At 36.6% G+C, this 17,663-nt stretch overlaps 1 protein-coding gene across 35 annotated transcripts in view; it reads right to left on the bottom strand.

Annotated features, from left to right (window-relative positions):
* The window catches only part of Atrx (ATRX chromatin remodeler), a 156,418-nt gene that overhangs the window by 94,503 nt on the left and 44,252 nt on the right, over positions 1–17,663 (bottom strand). For 10 of the 35 annotated variants that reach the window (XM_075957913.1, XM_075957915.1, XM_075957909.1 and 7 more), the window contains 6 exons: positions 16,646–16,758; positions 10,400–10,455; positions 8,808–8,860; positions 7,685–7,809; positions 4,825–4,938; positions 380–489 (listed from right to left, as the gene is read on the bottom strand). In XM_075957913.1, the coding sequence (XP_075814028.1) occupies positions 380–489; positions 4,825–4,938; positions 7,685–7,809; positions 8,808–8,860; positions 10,400–10,455; positions 16,646–16,661 (474 nt within the window). In that variant the 5' untranslated portion in view covers positions 16,662–16,758. The remainder of the gene's footprint in view (positions 1–379; positions 490–4,824; positions 4,939–7,684; positions 7,810–8,807; positions 8,861–10,399; positions 10,456–16,645; positions 16,759–17,663) is intronic. The other 25 variants (XM_075957928.1, XM_075957942.1, XM_075957912.1 and 22 more) reach the window with 6 other exon arrangements.

Here is a 17,663-nt window from a genome sequence, read left to right as displayed (position 1 = left end):
CTCATATTAAAACTATGTTTGAGATGCAGATTTAGAGAAGTAGGATACGCAGGATAGAAAGTTATAGACCACACAAATACACACACAGGAAAGTGCAGGTTTTGAAAGACATTTGACTTCTTTTGCTTCCCAATCTCTAAATATCATGATACACATCTAGAACATACTAAACTAATCCACTTAAACAATCTAATTCTTACTCATATTTTAAGTATCAACTTGTATCTCCCAAGTTGTAAGGACACAAGCTTCCTGGATGCCCCACAATCACAGTAGCTTCCACATAATGGCCATTTTCAGGATGTTCCTTTGTACCTGTGTCCCTCATATACTGTGAGCCCCCCAAAGGGCAAAGCCTTGTCACCAAATCTTTACATACCTTACAAATAAGAACTTTCAGTGAAGGGTGTCTATAAATGGAATCTTTATGAAAATGATTGACCTGTTGTCCACAAGCTGTGCAGCTCACGATCCCATGAAGTCCATCTTCTAGGAAGAAAGAGTGATCATTACTCACATATTTACACTCACAGGAAAAAAGATATTTGCCTTAGCCAGAATTTTACAACCTTTGCTTTGTATCAGAAATAATGTATCTCGTAATCCTTGAGAAAATGACATTTTGGACACAGGTTAAAAAGCCTAATTTTACTGACCTTTTAAAAGACCATAACAAACTTGGCAGACTCTGAGGCCTAAATGCTAACTACATTCATTCATCATAAAGCCCACCCATTACAATCTTGACATGACCTAAAGAGATACCATAAAGAAATCCTTAAAATGAGATTAAAAGCTCTTTGTTTTTTGAGACAGGTTCTTGCTATGTAGCCCTGACTGGTCTCATACTTGAAATGTAGCCCATACTCGTCTCGAACTCACAGCAACCCTCCTGCCTCAATCTCCCCAGTGCTGGGATTATAGGCATACACCACCACACCCAGAACCAAGCACTTTCATTTGCTAATGCCTTAGAAACAAATTAAGTACCAGTTCTTAAGGAATGAAAAAAGTAAGTTACAACGGTGGAACAGATTCTTTTTCAATTGTACAGTTAAGTTAGACATACCATAAAGGTTTGGCTTCTTAAGTAAAATTTGTTTATATAAACCCTACCAATATGGTACATAGAAACTGGGTAATTTATAGTGTCACCAATTCCCAAATTTACTTCAACATTACTAATCACCAATTACCTTCCTTCCTACTTGACAGCCTGTTCCTTATCAATGATGTCTACTATTTGCAAATATAACATTGTGACAAATGCAAATAAGACATCATCTTAAAAAGCAGAATGTCTGCGAGGGTGGGAGAAAAAAACTCCAGTTTATAATTACTGCAGGAAAACGAGATGAACACAACTTATTCAAGAAACATTAAGCAAAAAAAAATCTCACCTGCCTCATTCTTTCTTTTAAATTTTCTGTTATTATTTATGTGTATGGGAGTATGCTTTCACTACATCTATTACTCTCAGGGGACAAAAGAAGGAATTAATAACTTGGAACTGGTGATAAAGATGGTTTTGAATCACTTGGATACTGGGAATTAAATCTAGGTTCTCTGGAAGGGCAGCTGGTGCTCTTAACCACTGACGCATCTCTCCAGTCCCTCCTACTTTACTCTCCATCCGTAGTTCTTTTCATTCTGAGAATATCAAATTAGAGGAATCTTAAAGCAAAAACACAACAACAAAGTCACAGAACTGGAATCCCAGCAACTGAGGCTGAGACTGGAGGATCACCTGAGCCCAGGAGTTTGAGTCTAACCTGAGCTACATAGTGATACTCTGTCTCAAGAAAGAAAGGAAGGAAAAGAGAAACAGAGAAGAAAGAGACAGAAAACAGAAAGCAATTCCTACCTCTAAACACTAAAGACAAGGTTTTGTAGATAATCCTGATATGCAATCAAGACCTTGATTCAGATCCTGTAGTAAGACTATCCTTCAAAGTAAATCAGTGCAAATGTGTACATTCAAAATGAAAAGGAGGCAACTGGTGGGGAGTAACTGTCTCTACCCCTAAACAAAAGATAAAATACTATGTATATTTCTCACCATAATTCTGTATTTTGTATTTTTGCTACTTTTAAGGCCCAAGGCACCATGGACCCAAATATTACTATATCTTTATTTGTAGGTGTTTTTTAAAAAATTAAAGAACACATTCTTTTTCATAAAAAGAGAATCTGAAGGCTTGCTGTTACACAAGAAACCAGTGTCCTATATCAATGCTTTTTCACTTTAGATACTTTTGAAAAGAAATACAATGTTATTTATGTTAAATAATGTTTCAGATAAACAAGATAAATGAAAGCTACAGTTTGAGTATTCATCTAATGTTAAATTCTATCCAGTTAAACATCCATGTACTTTTGTGTATATTATACATGATATTTTGTTAAACTTGATGACCCTTTGGAGATTTCCTTTCTAATATGTGCAAAAGGAATCATAGTTGAGGACAGCAACTGCTTCTTATTTGGAAATAGATGGAAATCTGTTATACATACAACACTGTATATAGAGCAATGAAACTAAACCCATGCGTTTACTGCCATGGATAAATTTCAAAAATCAACACTCCCAAAGCACATTAAGAGCATACAATTTCTTGTACTTTTTTAAAATGAAAAATGGTTTTGACTCACATATTAATATAGATAACCATGCACATACATGCACATGCATAAAACTTTAAGATAATCATTACCTGTGGGGTAGGAAGAAGGGAAAATGGATGAGAGTAGGACTGAATCAATATATTATTTAAGTGAGATCTGAAGCAAATATGGTAAAATGTTGAAATGTTATTTTACTTATGTGTTTCTGTACATGTAGGTTTCAATTTTTAATTTTTAGTTATGAAGTATCTTAAAGATTCTAAACTGTGTAAATGGAAAAGAGGCATTTTTAATTTATTGGCTCAATATATTTTAGTGGTTTTAAGAAAAATAAAATTATTTTTCCAAGTAGAAGAATTGTGTAATAATATATATGTTTTAAACAATTTAACTGGGCAAACTATATCAAAACAGACTAAGATTGTTTAATTTTCATCAATGTACTTTTATTGTTATTGTCCCAAAATTTTGTTCCAAATTAATTTAAGATTATTTTATATATAAAGTATACATTCCTCACAGTATTCTAAATTCAAGCTCCATTTTAGAACTAATCTACTAAAATGTTTGAATACTAACTATAGCATCCTTTCTCTCAAACCAATAGTTTATTCACACATTCACATATTAGCAATCCTAAAATTTAATTTCCTGTGAGATTCCTGACAGCTTAGACATGCAAATCACTGAGATGAAAATAATCATGAAATATTTAGGCACTACATACACAGCCCCTTAAGCATGATAGAAATATTCTTACAAAGAACATCCAAAAATATTCCAGCAACACATGTGCTAAACCTAAGCACCAGCAGCATACCACAATGGCCCAAGGAATTCCCTCCCAAGCAACAGTGGCTCCTCCTTTTCTTCAGCTTTCCAGTTGTAGCCACATTTCAGGCACTGACTGCTCTGGAGCCTCCACACAGACATTAGTCTTAATACAATGCTGTATACGGTCATTTGTCTTCACTATGAGACCCATGATCAAACAAAAACAAAAAACAAAACAAAAAAAAAACAAAAAAAAGTTACTGGTCCTTACCATTATTCTTTACGTGATGATGAAGGCTTAAGAAGAGTACCTTAGCTTTGCTGACCTATATTGTCGAAATGGCAACTTTGCTACTATAAATGAGAAGAATCTCAGAAAATCCCTTTTATGCTCAAAAGAGGTTGAACACCCTCTTGTGGACAAAAGACTAAACAACAGTCTCTTGATTTTTACCTGCACCCTAACAAATAGTTTAAGTACAGAAAATATTTTACTAGTTCTATCAAGATAATCATACCACTAAAATAAAAATCTTAAAATTTTCATCAAGAATCTCAGTATAGTTTCACAATTATGTACTATAAACAAATAAAAAAATGGACACTTCCAGAACACTCCTACTTGAAAATCTACTGTCATGTTCTACTTTTCAGATTTATTCCTCTCATAGTTACTGATTCTGACTATTATTCTGCCCAAAAAGTATATATAGGCACTATCTAAAATCACACCAAAAATGTGACACAAACGCAACTGTAATAGATTTGTAAGCAAATTTTCCTGCTGCTCTGTCTACAGATGGCTAGGTAATCTGGCCATGTATATGAGGGAAGACAAAGAGTGAGGAAACTAACAGATGGAAGGAGGTTCACTAACTCTAGCTCCCACCTCTTCCACTTATTATTACAATGCAACTGTAGTGCCCATGAAGAACAAACTGAGGCACAGTGCTGACCTTATCCAGAAATTATAACTAGTCGTGAATAAAGGGATTGGAATTTTTAATAAGTACGCCAAATAATACCTAATGTTGTGCTCTATTACTATACATAGTATCGCTCAGTATGTATGAAGTTGTATACATGGAGGCCACAAGCAAATTTTTTTGCACAATTTTGAGATTGCTTCCACTGGAGGGCACACTCATGCTATTCTGGCATGTATGTCTTCTGGAACCAGTATGTGGAGAGAAAAGGCTAAGCTTCTTGTAACAACTTGACAGCCACTGAAGGCAAAGGTGTTTTTCAAAAATGGACTTTAACCTTTTCTGCTTCAGAGCGCAAAGAGAAACAGAAGTTATTTTTAAGTAATGCTTTTAATAAACAATGGGCAGAAAAGTGGAGGTATTTTTAGTAAGCATATCAGATTTTCCAATATGGTCATAGACAGCAATTTAAACTCGTTTCATTTTCACTTGTATTTACCTCCGCGTTTTTTGAGATTTTCAGTTTTCATTTTACTTCTGCTTCTAAATTCAGGCCCTTTAAAATCATCTTTGTCTTCATTCAGCACTGGCTCTGGTTGTACAATCACTGTACCTAGAATGATTTCATTTAAAAAACCAATTACACATATTAAATGTGCAAGTGAAGTGCAAGACTTCAGTTCAGATAAAGCCAACATTGCTGGTACATAGTTTGTCAAGTTTTTAGTACTTGGATAAGGACCACGGGATAGTAGTAAAAGGGCCAGGTGTCAACAATCAAATTACTTGTTGCAGTTTAGAGATCATAAAAACAGGAGGGGGAAGTATTATGAAAAAAGAAAAATGTCGATCAAATAGAAAGCCTCAGCCCAGCTCACGATGTTTATAGTGCCTATCATAAAAGCTGTTATGAAATGAACATTCATGCTAAGCCCTAAAAAGTCTAAAGTAAATGGCAGAAGGGGGAAGACATCCTATTTTTCTCACAGTCCAAATTAGAAAAAAAAATATTAAAAGATTTTTAAGTGTGTTTTTACATTGTTTTGGCAGGAGGGACTTGTGGGGTTAGGCAACAATGAAGTTCATTCTATTACTACAGCACCTAGGCTACACAATTTCCCCAATAGTACAAAGCTTCTCTAGCTTTCCAAGTTCTTCAAGAACATTAAACTGCAGGCTGTTTTAAGACACTTAAGCTAAAGTAGTCTACCAATAAACTGTAAAATAAGATCATCTGTTAGCATCTACTAAAATATTTTGGAAAGATTATCCTTCCATAAGCTCTAAAACTTCCAAACTGCGAAAAGAACAACAACAAAAAAAAAAACAAGCATCATAAAAGGGGTTCAAGCCTCAACATTTACTTACATTACTGGGCTTAGTACTAAAGTGGCCATTATTGGCAACAATTAAGAAAGTCAAAGCAGGGAGTCGTCAGAGTTCCCTCTGAAACACAGGAATATGTAACTCAGCAAGCAGATTTTGGCAAATTCTTAGCATCTAGTTTGTAAATGGATATTTAAGCCTCGGGGGTGAATAAAAAGGGCTGGGTAGGCACAGAGGATTGAAGCGTTTACAGGCTGTGGAAAATTTAATACTCATATTCCCAAAAATAATCATTTCACAGATATGCTTTCAGAGAAGAGCTCTCAAGATTTAAAACTAAAGTGTTTCTTTCTGAAGTGGGAGAAAGAATACCCACAGACACTGGATTAAAGCAGGCCTGGGCTGAAATCTGCGCTTCTCAACCTAATGTAAGGAAAATCCCTTGAGCTCTGAATTTGAACCTAAACTTCTTAACAACACAGAAGCAATAACTGCTATATAACACATTGTTTAGAACAAAGGTGCTCAACCTATAGGTTGTAACCCTTGGGGAGAGTTGTTGAACGACCCTTTCGGGGAGGGTGCACCTAAGATCATTGGAAAACATATTTCCATTACAATGCATAACAGTAGCAAAATTACAGTTATGAAATAGCAACAAAAATAACTGTATGAGGGGGGTCATCACAACAGGATGAGCTATATTAAAGGGTAGGGCATTAGGAAGGCCAAGAACCACTGGTCTAGAGGTTTAAATGAGGTAAATCACTGACCTATGCATATTCAATACAGAACTGTAACAATGAAGATAGTCGCCAGATGTAAGTTATGAAATAGGTCACAGTTGAACATGAACTTGAGCTTAGCTCAGGCTAGTAACATCAGATACCAACTTCCGACTACAATACCAATAAAAGAAATGTTTGGACTCCTAGTTCTTACACTGAAGCACTCCCAGTGACACTCAACAAGAATCAACAGTGAGTAACTGCCATTAGGACTGAAACTTCCACATTAGTTCTTCCTACTGACAGCCACAAAACAAATACATAAAATTGCTATAGATAATTTGCAAAAAAAAAACAAAAAAAACACCAAAATGATAGTAACCATCATTTTCTTCTACCTTTCTATCTTTATTTTATGCATTTTTCATTTTGAAATTCCTAATTATCCTAACTTAACCTAATTAAGTGAAACCCTAACTTTCATACTCACATTCAACAGACTTCCATAATTCAAAAATTATGAACAGAGAATCAGGTTTAGTAAATACTGCTATACATGATCTGCTAAGAGGCCAGAATATATTATTTAACAAAGGAAAAAACTCTAAATAGTTGACTATTTGAAACACCATAAAATCACCAAGACCTTTATCATTCTGTAATTATCTAATAACATAGCTCTCAGTCTTGAACAACAAAGAATCCAAAACCTCCATTTGGCAGTTTTTCTCTCCAACCTAATCAATAATGTTTCACAAGTAGGACTACAACACTCAAAAGGTCTGTGGCAAGGCTTGTTCAAAGGATAACTTCAAGAATATATCTAAATCTACTGAATAGTTAACATTTCAGGGGATGTCAGAATGCAGTTAAGACAGGGTAGAAGACAGTGATGCTTGCTTAACATGCAAAAGGCTGTGGGAATAATGCTCAGCACTGCACAAAAATAAATTTAAAAAGACTGAAGTAGACCACAAAATGCTTTATGTTTTCAAGAAAAATCCATTACATTTTGAAATAAGAATACTTGATATTTATTAAGTCAAAACTTAGTATCTTAAATCTTTAAAACAACTTCCATATTCAAATGTAATTTGGAAAGTTTGTCATCCCCTTATTATAAACCCAATGAAAACAAAAAAATGTTTGATTTTGTTCTTTTCAAAACTAACTGAATTATGTAACATTTTCAAACTAAATGTTTTCATTTCCAAACTAATATTTCCAGACCACTATCAATGTAAAACAATGTTCATTTTAAAATACATTTCAATTTAACTTCATGTAAAAATTAATACACATTACCTTTTGGCAAGCTTTGCATAGTAATTTCATTTTCTGAATTCTCATTAGCAGCTTTTTCATTTACATTCTCATCCATTGGTTTTTCATCATCAGATTCTACATATTTTGTCACAATTGAAGGTTTCCTATGAAAAGAGTTAAGTTCATGGAATTATAGGCATTTCGGACAATTGGAACAACATAGCAAGGCAATAACTAACATGTTTAGATATAATAGTGGCTCCCAAGCAAGTATGCCATCAGAGTCATTGGCAGAAAGTATTTCTTTATCATATCACTAAAGATTGTAACTGAACACACACATTATGGTAACAAGTGGATTTTTAAGGAATTATTTTTACATCACTACTTCGGGAGGAAAATCAATAATAATCAAACTGTGTTTAGTAAGAGACAGTTCTATTGTATAAGGAATGGCAAAAGCAAGTAGTACCACAAAGAAAATTTCTAGGAAGGGCTGCCCACCCATGGGTCTTTGGTATACCTGGAAATAATTCCTGTCCTTATGGATAAATTTGGCAATTCAAAAGAAAAAAGGCCTCTTAACAGTTTTGGAACTTCTTATATAACATACACATATAATGTCTTTTTCCATCCTCAACAACATCATGTAACTATTCAAAACCCACATTGTTGCAAAAGAATTTCAACATTTCTCTTCTTTGTAAAGTACTCTATACTGAAAGGGTCACTAAGACATAAATCTGTCTCAAAAATTTCCTTTTGACTGAAACTGCACTACAGATCTATTAGAATTTATTGCATTACTCATCTCTAAGCATTTTGACTTGTATAGAATGGTTTATCTAAAACAATGGCACTTGAAGTAAGTTCGGGAAAAAATACATTGTATTTTTAGAAACAGTAAACCAAAAAACAAATAGAATGAAAGGAAGAAAGGAGGGAGGAAGAAAGGGAGAAAGGGAAGGAAGGAGAGAGGAAGGGGTGGAAAGGGAGGGAGGGAGGGAGGGAGGGAGGGAGGGAGGGAGGGAGGGAGGGAGGGAGGGAGGGAGGGAAAGAAAGAAAGAAAGAAAGAAAGAAAGAAAGAAAGAAAGAAAGAAAGAAAGAAAGAAAGAAAGAAAGAAAGAAAGAAAGAATTGTATTCCTTCCAATGTCAACCCACCTCTTTGACCGTGATGATCCAAATGATTTGGATTTTTCTGAGGTGCTAGTTCCCTAAACATGAGGAGAAAAACACAATGGTGAGTAAAACATTCCCAGTAACAATATCTCTATAATCAATCATCTTCCTATAGGAAAATCTTCTTATAGTAATATAACAAAATAGTATTTCAAACACCCAAAATCTTTCTTTCAAAGAATTCCAGAAACAAATTCGGAGGTTGAGAATGTACCTCAGTGGTAAAGCTGCAAAGTCCTAGGTTCAGCACCAACACCAACAGGCCACCAGCCCTGGCCACCTCAGCCCACCACAGTCCACCACAACCTACCACAGCCCAATCCACCCACAGCACACACGCACACACACCACTAATTCTCATTACTCTTGGGTTTCCTTGACTGAAGATTAAATCTGTCTCTTAAAATGGGGGGGGGGGTTTAAGGGTGCTAGAACTTTAACCTAAGAGCCCTAGCATGTGTTCTTCCATTTATTAACATTTAGTTTACTCTTTGATAATTTTATACATTTAATAAAAATGTACTTCAAAGCAGCTGTGATCACATGCACAAGAACAAGCCACCAAGTCAGAATTCCAGCAATGGTAGGGGTAGGTGAGTGACTCCTGAGGCACCACCTTTAACATGTGTCCTAACACTGAACTACACCCCAGCTCTTCCATTTTCTTTTTACTAATGTTTTATTTGGAGATAATGCCCCACTATGTAGCCCCAGCAGACCTGGAACTTGCTATGCAGACTAGGCTGGTATCCAATTCAGAGTCCCACCTGCCTCTAACTCCTGAGTACTGAGGCTGCCACTATGCCAGATGTTCTGGATTCTTTTGTTTATGCTTCTATGGTGTTGGTGTGTGTGTGTTTATGTGTGTAAGTTGCTACAAAAGCACTCTACCACTGAGCTAATTCTCGTGAAATAATTATAATTATCAGCTAAGGATGTGGAAAAGAATACAATGTTTATACCATGATCTCTGTCTCATCTAACACAAAATAAAGGAGCAGAAGCAATCAGATTTGAGAGGCAGGTGTTTTTAAGGAGTTACAAAAGGTGCCATTCTTCTTTAATAAACAGCACAAAATAATCTCCCTAAAATGCAAGCCTGGCAAAAGATGGAGGACCTCAGTGTGTGTTAACAGGATAATGCTTAGGGACTCTGAATATCATGTTTTGAAAACTCTTACAGCCAGCAGAGCATGGTGGCACACACCCTAATTCCAGCACTCAGGAGGCAGGTGCAAGTGGATCTCCATAAGGTCCAAGACAGACCAGGCTAGACAGAGAGACTCTATCTTAGGAGAAAAAACTCAAAATTCTAGAGCTATTTTCACAATGTATATCTCAAACTGATAATGACAGTTAAATATCTTCTCAATTAGCAAGCCTTTTTGACCTCAAATAAACTGCTAGAGTGAGCTGCATGATAAACACCCTAACAAACACAACAACCAAATTAAAGTATCACAGTGATAAGTGCATACAACAGTAGCCTTAAATGTTGACATCTATTAAAACTGAAAGCACTAAAGACAAATATGCTGATTAATAACCTTTAAAATATTTCAAATTCTACTTACCTCTTCCTTGCTATTTTCCATCATATCAGAGTTAATTACAGAACCACTGTTTTTATCTAAAGAAAAAGAAGAAATGGAAGAATATTTACCATCTCTTCGACGTATTATCAAACAACACCAAAAGTGGCAGTGTGGCATGCGCCGATAATCCAAGCACTCAGGAGGCAGGTATAGGAGTAGTAACACAAATTTGAGGCCAAATGGCTTACATAACAGGTCCAAGATCAGTCAGGGTTACATAGGAAGATCCTATCTCAAAAAATAAAATAATTAAAAAAAACAAATAGCAGAATACTAATACCTAGTACTAATACTAATACCAGGACCATTTTGTAGCTATGAAACACAGTGATATTGATAATACTAAAAGCTTTTTATTTTATTTTATTTTTTGGTTTTTCAAGACAGAGTTTCTCTGTGTAGCCCTGGCTGTCCTGGAACTCACGAGGTAGACCAGGCTGGCCTCAAACACAGAGATCTGCCTGCCTCTGCCTCTGCCTCTAAGAATAACATGACTACTAACAAGCTGTATTTCATCTCATTATAGAATATTGGCAACAGAGACTGGAGAGATGGCTCAGCTGGCAAGAACATTCACTGATCTTATAAGAGAACCCAGGTATGACTCTCAGCACCCACATGTCAGCTCACAACTGTCCATAGCTATAGTTCCCAGTGATCGGAACATTGCCCATGAACAATAAGCAGACAAGGGTTGTACAGCAATACGTGGCAAAACACCATACACATAAATCCTGGAGGGCGAGGCAGTGGTAGCACAAGCCTTTAATCCCAGCACTCGGGAGGCAGATGTAAGCAGATCTTTGTGAGTTCAAGTGAAGCCTGGTCTAGAAGAGCTAGTTCCAGGACAGTCAAGGCTGTTACACAGAGAAACACTGTCTTGAAAAACCACCAAAACAAAACAAAAAGCAAACAGAAGAAAATAATACAGATTAATAAAACCAGGAATAAAAAAGAAAATTCAAGAAGCTAAAAATTGTTCAAAAAATGGAATCAACCTTAGGCTAGACTAATCAAGAAATAAGAGAGGATTATTATTGCCAACGTTAACAAAATAAAAAGAATATAAAGGAAATCTTATTAACTATACACCAAAAAAAAAAGAGGAATGTAACAGGCAAACTAATGAAATACGCTCCTGAAAATTAAGACAATATGGAAAAGATTAGTCATCAAAAATGACCCACAAAAAAACAAAAGTCCAGATGTTTTAATCAATAATTTTAACAAACACGTAAAAAGGGATGTTAATACTTTATGAATTCCTCTAAAAATGAGAGGATACTTCTGGATTTATTTTGAGGCCATAATTACCCTAATACCAAATCAAAGTAAGATAATCACAAAAGGGGAAACTACAGATTACTATTACTTCTTAAAACTCCACACAAGAAAAAAAACTACAGGACTGGGGATGTGACTTGATGGTAGGCACATAAGAGTATTTGATTCACAGGAAAAAAGCCCTGGGTTCTTTCCCCAGTACCCCATAAACCGAACATGGAGGTACATGCCTGAAATCCCAGCACTGAAAATGGAGAGAGAGGCAAGGGGACCTGGGGTGGTAACACAGGCCTTTAATAGCAGCACCTGGGAGACAAAGGAGGATCTCCACTGAGTTCAAGGTCAGCCTGGTCTGTATAGTAAGACAGTCTTAAGTAGAGTATCCCAAAGAATCTATAAAAATACAAGAAAAAATTACTAGAACTAATAACTAATTTCAAGAGCACAGGACACAAATTTGACATAGAAATGTCAAAAGAGTTCCTAAATAGTTCAAAACAAGATTTTTATATGTAAACTAAACAGAGAATCTCATACTTGAAAGACTAGAGGTTCAAGCACTAGTGTTGTAATAGAAGTGGCAGGGCCGCGTCCCTAGCAACTGGCCACTTACATGGCTAGCTGATGCCCCGAAATAATTACACGGAAACTGTATTCTTTTAAACACTGCCTGACCCATTAGTTTCAGCCTCTTAACCCATTTCTAATAATCTATGTAGCACCATGAGGTGCGCTTACCAGGAAAGATCTTGACCCACATCTGTCTGGAGTGGGAGAACCATGGCAACTGCCTGACTCAGCTTCTTTCTCCCAGCATTCTGTTCTGTTTGCTCCTCCCACCTATCTTCTAACCAATGAGGGCCAAGCAGTTTATTTAACCAATGACCTTCCTCCATCACACCAGCCTGTGCAACACAGCCATCTGGGGGGAGGGGTAGAGAGATGGCTCAGCAGTTAAACACATTAGTTGCTTTCCAAGAGAACCTGAGTTCAAGTCCCAGCACCCACATGGTGATTTCACAACCATCTATATCTCCAGTTCCAGGAAACCTGACACTCTCTTCTGACCTCCATGGGCACCAGACATGCAAGTGAGACACATACATGCATGTATACAAAACACTCCAATTTAAAAAAAAAAGAATTAAATCTAATTTAGAAAAAAAATTAAAGCCCTGATGTGTTTAGGTAAAAATACTTATAATATTAGTATTCTGATAACAGAAAAGCACCAGGCTAAGAATGTATACAGTTGTCTATTAATTAAACATTCCTAGTCTTTGTTTTTTTAAAGAGTCTCCCTATGCAGCCATCCTCTTTCCTCATCCAGTGGAAAATGGAGACAAGTTCAGGGTTATCCTCCACTACACAGGAAGTTCGAGCCTGGGCTACAAGACATCCATTCTCAAAAATAATAACAAACAAACAAAAAGAACTTTCTGCCTCTGCATCCCAAGAGCCTTTGATTTTATCACCCACCATTCCCGGCTGGCTATCCTCTGGCATTGCCACTGCTACCCTCACCCTCCTAAGCTGGGTCTTGAACCCAAGGCAAGCACTCTACCCCTAAGCAACACTGCCAACCTAACATTCTTATTCATTAAATAAATAACTTTCCAGTTTTATAGTTACCTTTTGAAGAAAAAAAATGATGGCCAGTTTTGAATACTCATTACAGGGGGAATTATTACTATTAATCTTTCATCAAATTCACCACCATTCTCTCTAATGTTCTGTCAAATATTATTTGGTTATTCATAAATTCTTTAGCTGCAGAATTTCAAATTGGTTTTTTTCTTACAGTTTTTCTCTTACTGGACTTCCTCATAGGTCTGTTCCTAATTATGCCTGCCTTTTGATATTTGAACATAGTTACAATACTTGTCTACTCATTTCAACACCTAAGTTTCTAGAGATCCCCTTTGCCTTTCATGAATGAGTGACATTTCCTCTTTTGGTCTATCTAGCATCTTAAATTGGATACTGGACACTGTGAAATAGTCAAGCTATGTCTGTTATGTTTCTGAAAAGAGCTGCTGTGTGACTGCAGATACTTAAGGCACCTGAAATCAAAACCTACCCTATATAAAGAAGACAGCCAATTTTTTGTCCTATCCTTTCACAGCCCTCCCCCACTGCGGAGAATCCAGCATACACTTAGACAATTCAGTCAGAAGACTGTATGGGTAGGTCTTTTTTTTTTTTTTTTGCTAGAGGGTTTTATTTTCTGCAAAAATTAAGAGCTCCCATTTGGTAGCTCTAACCAAGATGAGCTCTCCTAGCTCACTTTATAACTACTTATACAGTGCTCAAAGGTTTTTCCTTGACACTGCATCCAATTAGACCACCAGATTTTAGTTAGGTCTTAACAGCTACAAAAGGTAACTGGAAGGAACATTTCCTGAGGCAAAGAGGCTTTATTTTAACAAATGGAGAATTCAGCCAGTGTCATTTCCTTCTTCTAGGCTCTGCCTTTCCTTCCATTATCCCCCACTACTTATCTAACTCCTTATTTGTGCTGCCCAAAGCACATATAATATTGGATATTTGTGAAAAATATGATTCGTTCAACTGAAGCCACACTCTGCCCTGCCACTAGAAGTAGACACTTAATGTGCCCAACTAATGAATACAGGACTCTGGCAATAAACTTCATTCTAAAAACAAGAAATTAGCTGGGCAGTGTAATTTAAGTCTGTAAGTAGGGACCCTCCACATCCATCAACAAAATATATCAATTAAATCAATAGAGTTGAGCATGATAATTCCAGCACTTAAGATACTGAAGTAAGAGCCGGGCGGTGGTGGCGCACGCCTTTAATCCCAGCACTCGGGAGGCAGAGGCAGGTGGATCTCTGTGAGTTCGAGACCAGCCTGGTCTACAGAGCTAGTTCCAGGACAGGCTCCAAAGCCACAGAGAAACCCTGTCTCGAAAAATTAAAAAAAAAAAAAAAAGAAAGAAAGAAACTGAAGTAAAAAAAAACAGTCAGGGCCGGGCGGTGGTGGCGCACGCCTTTAATCCCAGCACTCGGGAGGCAGAGGCAAGCAGATCTCTGTGAGTTCGAGACCAGCCTGGTCTACAAGAGCTAGTTCCAGGACAGGCTTCAAAAACCACAGAGAAACCCTGTCTCGAAAAACCAAAAAAAAAAAAAGAAAAAAAAAAGAAACTGAAGTAGATGGGCTGGAGAAATGGCTCAGAGGTTAAGATGAGCCATTTAACTGTCTTCTCTTCCAGAGGTCCCAAGTTCAATTCCCAGCAACCACATGGTAGCTCACAACCATCTATATAATGAGATCTGGTGCCCTCTTCTGACCTTCAGGCATACATGCAGGCAGAACACTATACATAATAAATAAATAAATCTTAAAAAAAAAACTGAAGTAGAAGACTGCTTACCAGTTCAAAAACCAGCCTGGGCTAGGGGAGAACTTGTCTTGGTAAAAATCTAGAGCAGTGGTACATGCCTATAATCCCCACACTCTTTAGGTAGGGGGAGAAAGACCTCTTAGCTCAAGGCCAGCCGGGTCTACACAGTGAGTTCATTGAATAACAAGGATTATCTAGAGACATTTTACTTTAAAACAAAACTGAATGGATGGATAATTTCAAACAAATACTAAACTTCAATTACATTTCTCTTCTGTTATTAGCAACTACAATGAACTTTTAAGTAAAAAGAGGATTAGGCAAATGACTATAAAAATTGAAGATGATAGGAGCCCAATTTCTTTATTTTAGAGAAAAAAAAAGCTCTAAATACAAAAAAAAGAAGGCTGCAGAAGTGTGGTCTGAAATTACAAATGCTGACATCAACTCCTAAACATTTAACACATTTGCACTAGCTTTCCTGAAGAAGCAAGCAAGGCCTTCCTGGGGACAATGAGCACACCAGGCACATTAATATCTGTTGTTAGCCTTAAACATGTTGTGGAGACAAAAAAAAAGGAAGGATCCAAGAAATGATCAGTACTTGTTTTACAGAAAAAGTCAATGGATGGTGGCACACTCCTTTAATCCCAGCACTCAGGAGGCAGAGGCAGGCAGATCTCTGTGAGTTCGAGGCCTGAGTTTCAGGACAGCTAGAGAGAAACCCTGCCTAGGACAACCAAATCAAAACAAACAAAGCCAAACAAACAAACCAAAACCAAACCAAAAAAAAATCAAACAAGCAAACAAAAAAAGTCAATGTAAGCATCCAGAGAGCCATCCTCCTGTAACAGCCTACTTGCCTACTGAGTACTGACATTTTAGGTATGAGACACCAATCCAAACTTCACTGAGTAGTATTATTAAATAAACAACATAACAATTTAAATTCTAAAACACACGTAACCAGTGGAATAAAATATTTCTGTACTTCATCAGGGATACAGTTGTACAGCACTTGCCTAGCAGGCTTAATCCTTGAGTTCCAGCACCTGAAACCTCTACTGCTCATATCTCTGCTAATACTTATCTACTCATTACCTCCTTCACCAGGAACTTCCATTAGACAGAAAACAGAATTAAGTGTTTCACTCTATGCATCATCAGTTTACACATTTACACTTTTCCTTCCAAAATTAAAATTATACAGCAGATACTAGCAAACATATCCAATAAGGACTTCTACAAATTAAGTAGCTACACCATACAAAAATAAATAAATGACAACTAGAGAGGTGACTTAGCAATTAAGAACGCTTACTATTCTTGCAGAGGACCAAGATTCGGTTCCCAGCACCCTCACCAAGCGGCTCACAACCACCTACAATGCCAGTTCTAGGGAATCTGAAATTGTAACACAGAGGAATCCAGGCCTCTGCAGACACCTGCACACATATCGCAGACATAAACTCATGCAACCTCACACATCATAGACATAACTAAAAATATAAGAAAATACTTATAATAAATTAATAGAAATAAATAAAAAGGGACTGCATACAGCAAAGGTTTACCTGTGCTTTGGTTCATAACAACTCGTGGCGAAGAACACGTTTCCTCAGATTCTTCTGACGAATGTGCTAGGAAGTCATGAAGCTTCTGCACCAATGTATTCAACTTGCTTTCACTATCAAAACAAAAATTTTAACAATGCCCTTATAATAAACATAAATCTTTAACAAACACTGAAGTTTATCCTATAGTCTTATGAGAATATACATACTCAAAGTCAAAATTAAGGCAATAAATTTTATTTTGCTGAAGATATAAAAATATAATTAACAGCCAGGCGTTGGTGGCATGTGCCTTTAATCCCAGCACTCAGGAGGCAGAGGCAGGCAGATCTCTCTGAGTTCCAGGCCAGCCTGGTCTACAGAGTGAGTTCCAGGACAGCCAGGGCAACACAGAAAAACCTGTCTAGAAATCAAACAAATAAACAAAAAAAAATATAACACAATCTACACATACAATTATGGACAGACTAAAAAATATCACTTAAGAGAAATGCTGATACTCTTCACTAAACATTTCTAGAATATTAACATCTTTCAATATGCTCAATATGGTATCTATAAGTTACATTTCAAGATAACACCAAGTAAAGCTTATCACACGTACTGGGAATAGAGATGGGCATCAAAACTATTTACTTTGTACAAGGCTCCAAGCTTAATTCCCAGCACTTCCAAAAATAGCAAAGAAAAAAACATATCACCTAATTTTTTTTAAGAAAATGCAATCTTACAACCATGAATGAGTTTCAAAAGAAAAACTGCAGCAATAAAAAGCAAGAGACACTCATGTTTAAATTTTATGTATCTTTAGCTGGACATGGTGCACACCTTTGATCACAGCACTCAGAAGGCAGAAGCAAGCAGATCTCTGAGTTAGAGGCTAGCCTGGTCTACAAAGAATGTCCCGAGATATCCAGAACTACACTGAAAAATCCTGTCTCAAAAAACAAACAAAATTTTATCTACCTTTATTTCACAATATCTAGCTGGCCCTTGTATATATCTTCTCATTATCATT

Source organism: Microtus pennsylvanicus, chromosome X (genome assembly GCF_037038515.1).
Source record: "Microtus pennsylvanicus isolate mMicPen1 chromosome X, mMicPen1.hap1, whole genome shotgun sequence".
NCBI classification, from domain to species: Eukaryota; Metazoa; Chordata; class Mammalia; order Rodentia; family Cricetidae; genus Microtus; species Microtus pennsylvanicus.
This window is presented reverse-complemented; position numbering and strand designations above follow the sequence as displayed.